This window comes from Alosa pseudoharengus, unplaced genomic scaffold (assembly GCF_046254945.1).
Source record: "Alosa pseudoharengus isolate Yale_2024_CS ecotype anadromous, Long Island Sound unplaced genomic scaffold, YU_APseudo_1.1 YU_APseudo_1.1_scf_191, whole genome shotgun sequence".
Taxonomy (NCBI): domain Eukaryota; kingdom Metazoa; phylum Chordata; class Actinopteri; order Clupeiformes; family Clupeidae; genus Alosa; species Alosa pseudoharengus.
The window spans coordinates 22,501-30,000 of record NW_027468659.1 but is presented as its reverse complement, the minus strand read 5'-3'; the positions used below and the strand labels follow the sequence as shown (position 1 = coordinate 30,000).

Sequence of the window (7,500 nt, the reverse complement as noted above, 5' to 3'; positions counted from 1 at the left end):
CTGGAGGTCCCCAGAGATGGCAGATGCCTGTGCAAATAGCGCATGCTGGTAGCCATGGTAGCATCACAAGTCTCTGTGAACAGAGAGAGAGAGAGGGGCAAAGAGCAAGAGGAAATCAAAGCCTCATCTCTGGGGTCAAATAGCAAATGCGACAGGCTGCCATTACAGGCTTCTTCAAACCCAGAGGCAGTCATGCCTAACTATATAGGCTAGGCTAACATTCAGAGGTTTATGCCACTCTCCTGTGCACACAGTCTTTCTGTTGGGCTGTTTGTCACTTATTTCATCATAACATAACAAACAATATGTTCCACATTAATACACGGACTGACAGCATTTCGGGCCGTGCCCCAAATCTAATGACAAAACGTAGATAGCATCAGGCACCGGCAGCGCTAACCATGCTGTGGTTTCCATGGCATCAACATCCAGTTCCTCCTCAGTGTGCGTCACCACGCTACAGAACGTAAAAAGAGATGTGGGGGTGTGCGCTGTGCTATTGTTCAGTGTAACCAAACCTGAAACCCTAAAAAAGTGAGTGCTGTTTTCAGTCATTTCACGAGTTATGACAGAAACTTTACTTTTGTGCAGTGTCGCAAGATGTAGGCAATAGAGATAATTTCACGAAGCAAAGATTTTTGCCAATTTCATTCATCGGAGTTGTTGCCTATTAGCATGATGCTAGTTAGTTAGCTAGCTTCATACGTTAACATGCACTGTGATTAGCTATAGCTAGCCAGATAATGACCGAGATGACTAACATGTAATCTATATCTTGTTACTGAAATTCATTTATAATCAGTCACCATGAGTTGGTGATTAAATTACACGTAGGTCATTGTGTGCAGCTGTCAGTGATTTTAGATGTTGCATCCTGAAATATCGTTAGCCATGTAGCATTAGCTAGCTTGATAACGTTATGTCTACAGTCAGCTGGCTAACGATAGCTGTGTATTGTAGAATGAAAACTAACGAGAAGGAATGTTAACGTCATCCTTGTTCCTGCGTAGTCGAAACACTTATTTTAACAAGTAAAACTCAGTGGGCTACATCATCACCAACAGTGCAGAAGTGGCCATCCGTTACACACGTCCCTGATGTTATGAAAAGAAAACACTTATCAGATCACCTAACGTTAGTCAGTCCTCAAATCATTACCTTTAACGTTAGTCAACTTCATCTTGCTCAACTAATGTATCCTTTAGAGTGAACACGTTATTTCTGTGTCATATCACCTTAACATTAACACTACTTGAACTATCTGTAGCGAAACAAAAAATTAGCCTAAACATCAGGTGACGTTAACTAGTAAGCACATCGGTTTGGTATTTGAGAGTATCTGTTTACGTTGGTCTTGTGTCTTTGTTAGCTTCCTGTTCTCATAACGTCATTGACGAACATGAAATGAAAACTTGAAAAGTCCTCTTTTCCTGATATATAACACTATGCTAAACCAGTAGCCTATACACGGTTTCCTCTACTGGTAGATTTGTACTCTGTGTGTGTATGTCACGAGACTGAGTCTGATGTCGTGTGTTCCAGTGGAGCGCGGCTCGAAGCGCAGGCAGGTGAAGCCTCTGGCTGCCTCGCTGTTGGACGCACTGGACTACGACAGCTCAGATGACAGCGACTTTGAAGTGGGAGACGCATCAGGTATGTGTGTAGGTCGGCCCCATGTCATCACATCATCAGGTGTGTGCGTAGGTCCGTCCCATGTCATCACATCATCAGGTATGTGTGTAGGTCGGCCCCTTGTCATCACACTATCAGCTATGTGTTATTGTGGGGCGGTGATAGTGTTTTTGGACACTGAAGTACTGGGCTAACGTACAGCACTCAGACAAGTTGTGGGTTCAAGTACTGGCTGCAGCTTTGTGCCCTTGAGCAAGGCACTTAACCCTGAGTTGCCCTGGGGAGACTAACCCTTGTTATAATTGTCAAATGAATGAGAATAAGTATGTTGTGGTAGAGGCTGGTCTGGATTCAAAGTTCCAGGCCAGATCCACACAGCAGTGAGCTACTGGACATGGCTCTGTGGTGGTGTTAAACTGAGCTACTGGACACGACTCTATGGTCGTGTGGCCCATGGCCCATGGTCCTAGGTGCTGTTAAACTGAGCTGTGAGCAGCATAGTGCCACACTGGGGTTCAGCCTGCAGCTTTAAACATCATGGGAGATGATGGTGCTATAGCATGAAGGCTGAAACCCCTGGGACAGAGCAGAGCATAGCAGATAAGTAAGTAAGTATATAAGTATGTATACTCTTTTGATCCCGTATGGGAATTTGATCTCTGCGTTTATCCGTGAATTAGTGAAACACACTCAGCACACAGTGAACACACAGTGAGGTGAAGCACACACTAATCCCGACGCAGTGTACACACAGTGAGGTGAAGCACACACTAATCCCGACGCAGTGAACACACAGTGAGGTGAAGCACACACTAATCCCGGCGCAGTGAGCTGCCTGCAACAACAGCGGCGCTCGGGGAGCAGTGAGGGGTTAGGTGCCTTGCTCAAGGGCACTTCAGCCGTGCCTCCTGGTCGGGGTTCGAACCGGCAACCCTCCGGTTACAAGTCCGAAGCGCCACGGCCGCCCCACAGCTAGAATGCTTCTTTATTGTGGCTGCCAGTGTTAAGCGTAAGTTTGGGCTGTTCACTACTCTACTGAAGTTGTGTCCTACATTGGGCAGAAGAGTAGCACAGGTGTGTGTGTGTGTGTGTGTGTGTGTGTGTGTGCTGGTTATAAATACCTCATTTGTGAGGCGCTGTGCGCTGATTATAAATAACCCCAGCACCTGTGTGTGTGTGTGTGTGTGTGTGTGTGTGTGTGTGCGCCCAGTGAGGAGGTGCGCTCAGCACCAGTGACATGTTTAGGGCACCTGAGCGCTGCGGGCCTTCTCTGTGGTTGGCACAGGGCTGTCGCGGGGTTGGCACTGCCACGGTGTCCTGTGGTGGCGTCAGATGCCAGCCTGCCCAGTGCCCACCCCACGCAGAGGTGTATGCTGGGACAGCTCTGGAGTGAGAGACCGAGTTTATGGCCCCGATGGCCTTTACTGGGCCCACTCCACACGGCTCTGGGATGAGTAAACGCTGCAGTAAAGGCAGGTGTGTGTGTGTGTGTGTGTGTGTGTGTGTGTGTGTGTGTGAAACGAGGAAAGGCTGGAGGTGCTGGGGTGGGAAAGGAAACAGCCTTTTATTTGGGCATCTCTTGTGTGTGTGTGTGTGTGTGAGATTATTGTTAACTGAAAGAGTTTTAACATGATCTCATCAAAGGTCTTAGCCTGACGAGCCAGACCCACATTAAAATGTAGGGTCTGGGCACTCACCGTTCGCAATGCTCAGTCCGAGGGGCGGGATAATCGATTGTCTTTCAAATTCCCTCTGCACGCAATAGGACAGCGCTGAGTCATATGCGTTTTCCCACCAGCGGAGCTAGTTGGCTAGTTCAAACTTTTGCCAACTTCCCAAACAAGCTCGTGTCACACTGTTGGCCAACAGCAACATCCATCTTCTTTGTTTTCAAGTAGCAGGGAATTCAAGCCAAACCATTGCAACTCTGCCATCAATCATTATGTTAAGCCCGCCTAACGTCTCACGATTTGATTGGCCTGATAGAAGTAAAATTTTTCGAGCTCACAAGCCAACAGAGAGTTGCTAGACTAGCCCTGGAAGCAAATGTAATTTGCTGCCGCTAGGGTGCGTCTAGATTTCTAGGCTACAAAGGTCTATATGTCTGTGCTGAAGTGCGTGCGCGTGTGCGTGCGCGTGTGCGTGTGCGTGCGCGCGTGTGCGTGTGTGTGGTCATTGCTCCTGTGGCTGCTCTCTGATGTGCAGTACGTGCCTCTATCGCCCCCAGCTGGCTCGGAGGGCAGCCCCAATGGCAGCGAGGACGAGGGCTCCAAAGAGAGTGCCGGCGGCTCCGACAGCCAATCGGACGCCGGCTCGGCTGACGAGGCCGTGGATGAGGAAGAGGAGGACGAGGAGGAGGAGGAAGAGGCCAAAGAAGAAGGGAGCGGAGCGAGGGAGCAGAAGGAGCGAGAGATGGAGGGCAAGAACAGAGAACAGAGCTCTTCAGAAGACACCAGCAAGGACACGCCGCCGCCCGCTGCCCCCAGGGGCCGTCGCCGCGGCGACAAGTCCTCGGAACCCTCGGAGACGGGCGCCACCAACACCAACGGCAGCGGCAGCGGGAGCGCGGAGGAGGGGGGTTCGGGTTCGGCGATCGCCGCGGAGACCAAGAAGTGGAACCTGCGGCGGAACCGGCCCATGCTGGACTTCACCACCATGGAGGAGCTGAACGAGATGGACGACTACGACAGCGAGGAGGACAACGACTGGAGGCCCACCACCGGCAAGAGGAAGAGTCGCAGCGCCGGCCGAGAGAGAGGGGGAGGAGGAGGAGGAGGAGGAGGAGAGGAGGAGGAGGAAGAGGAGGAGGAGGGCGAGGATGGTGGTGGCAGTGATGATGATGATGACGATGATGATGATGATAAAGATGAAGATGACGACGATGATGATGATGATGATGATGATGGCGATGACACGGGCAACAAGAGCAGCAGCGAGAGCGAGAAGGAGGAGAGGAAGAGCAGGAAGAAGAAGAAGAGCAAGAACAGCTCAGCATTCGACGAAGAGCTCACCAACGACAGCATGAGCACCACACACTGCAAGGGCAACGAGGTCAGAACACACACACACACACACACACACACACACACACACGTTTCACACACACACACACACACACACACACACACACACACACACACACGTTTCACACACACACGTTTCACACACACACACACACACACGTTTCACACACACACACACACACACACACACACACACACGTTTCACACACACACACACACACACACACACACACACACACACACACGTTTCACACACACTTAAACACACACACACCTCACATACAAATCAGATCTGTATAACAAATAAACAACACAGGATGGTACCCATCGAGTAGAAAGTTAAAGTGACCAGAAGTGAGAGGCTTGTCCATGAAGTTTGGAGATCTACTGTCCCCAGTGAGAGTTAAAGTGACCAGAAGTGAGAGGCTTGTCCATTAAGTTTGGAGATCTACTGTCCAAGAAGTTTGGAGATCTACTGTTTAGATAATAGAGAGTTCAAGTGACCAGAAGTGAGAGGCTTGTCCATGAAGTTTGGAGATCTACTGTTTAGATAATAGAGAGTTAAAGTGACCAGAAGTGAGAGGCTTGTCCATGAAGTTTGGAGATCTACTGTTTAGATAATAGAGAGTTAAAGTGACCAGAAGTGGCTTGTCCATGAAGTTTGGAGATCTACTGTCCCCAGTGTTCTCTTATCAGAGACATGCTATCTAGTCTCCAGAGCATCACAGCAGATAAGCTCTAGAAGCTTCTGAAGCTCCTGCTGTATAGTGTGTGTGTGTGTGCGCGTGTGTGTGTGCGTGGCCATATCACAGACGATAGTTCTCCAGCGACTGCGTGGAGTTATCAGATAATCCAGTAGTCGGGTTAGCGTAATCAGATTAAAGCACTGGGAGGCCCAGCACACACGCTGCTAATCAGAATATAGGCTCATACCCACGGGGCAGAACTTCCAGACTGGAGAGAGGGAGAGAGGGAGGGAGAAAGAGAGGGAGAGAGGGAGAGAGAGAGGGAGAGAGAGAGGGAGAGAGAGAGAGAGGGAGAGAGAGGGAGTGAGATAGGGAGAGAGATATCTCAAAGAGCAATCACAGAAGAGAGAAGAGATGGAGGGAGAGATCTGGAGAGGGATGGCAAAAGATGGAGAGAATATGGATGATGAGAGAGAAGAGAGAGAGATGGAGGGATAAAGACCATCAGACAGGGATGGAGAGTGTTTTGGAGAGATAGAGAGTGATTCTGTGTGTGTGTGTGTGTGTGTGTGTGTGTGTGTGTGTGTGTGTGTGTGTGTGTGTGTGTGTGTGTGTGTGTGTGTGTGTGTGTTCTCCCAGGATGCCCAGTTGGAGCGTGCTCAGTCGTGGGCATCCCAGAGGATGGAGCACATCCTGATCTGCTGTGTGTGTCTGGGGGACAACAGCGAGGACACCGACGAGATCATCCAGTGTGACAACTGTGGCGTCACTGTCCACGAGGGTACGGCAAACACACACACACACACTCAAATACATATCTCACACACACAAACACACTCACACACACGCACTCACATACACACACTCACTCAAATACATATCTCACACTGTACACTCACACACACGCACTCACACACACACACACTCAAATACATATCTCACACACACACAGACTCTGCCTCAAATCGCGTACTTCTGCACTTACAATACCTAATTTGAGTGCATGAGGGTGTTCACACTGACAATTCCAACGACACGAAGGGCGCTGCAAGTTCCCGGATGGTGCACTCATAACGGTCAAAAAGCTGAGTGTGCAACGCTGGACACTTTTCGCCCTTAATGGACGCCATCTTGGCCAAATAGCGGAAGGGGAGGGAGCGTTTTCAAACTCGTGGAAATCGCGGTTGAGAAAGCTGAAGCAGCAGCAGTGGAAAACAGACTTTACGGAGGTACAAGCAAGTTATAACATAAACGGTTCATGTTTTGACACAGTATGACCATGTCACTGTCGAGTTGAGGACGCCAATAAAGTTATGTTAAAATTTTTGCGATCGTCATTTCCGTGAAGTGCACGGAGTTAGTGTTTGATATGAGACAATACTATTTTGTTCAAATTTGCGCACTCCGCCAGTAAGCACACAGTGCACATAGTATACTACACAAAAGTGTACTCACGTAAGTACACCATTTGAGACAGACTCACACACTCACACACACACACACACACACACACACACACACACACACAGATGCACACACACACTCAAATACATATATTACTCACACACACGCACTCACACACACACTCAAATACATATCACACACACACACACACACACACACACTCACACACACACACACACACACTCAGATACACATCTCACACACACACACACTCACACTCACTCAGATACATATCTCTCTCACACACGCACACACACACACACATTCAGATACACATCTCACACACACACACACACACACACATACACTCACTCACTCACTCACTTACTCGAAAACATACTCCCAAACTTTATAACATATGCACAAACATTCTAACAGACAGACACACTAGCTTCAACACACACACACACACACTCAGATACACATCTCTCTCTCTCTCTCTCTCTCTCTCACACACACACACACTCACTCAAAAAATACACCCAAACTTTATAACATACACACAAACATTCAAACTGACAGACACACAGACACACTAGTTTCAACACACACACACAGACAATGTAAGTGTGTGTGTGAGAAGATAATGATCTTAGTATCATCACCCTGTTTAGTCTTCAACACGATGCAAGTCAAATTAAGAGTAATTTCCTCTGTAGATTGGTAACGCCTCGTTAGTGGGTCTCCGTAGTAAC

General features: G+C 48.7%; 1 protein-coding gene across 1 annotated transcript in view; it reads left to right on the top strand.

Annotated features, from left to right (window-relative positions):
- Window positions 1-458: 458 nt before the first annotated feature.
- The window catches only part of phf14 (PHD finger protein 14), a gene marked incomplete at its 3' end in the record, with an annotated part of 28,633 nt that continues 21,591 nt past the window's right edge, over window positions 459-7,500 (top strand). The window contains exons 1-4 of the mRNA XM_076293124.1: window positions 459-534; window positions 1,543-1,653; window positions 3,860-4,683; window positions 5,981-6,122. Coding sequence (XP_076149239.1) covers window position 534; window positions 1,543-1,653; window positions 3,860-4,683; window positions 5,981-6,122 — 1,078 coding nt within the window. The remainder of the gene's footprint in view (window positions 535-1,542; window positions 1,654-3,859; window positions 4,684-5,980; window positions 6,123-7,500) is intronic.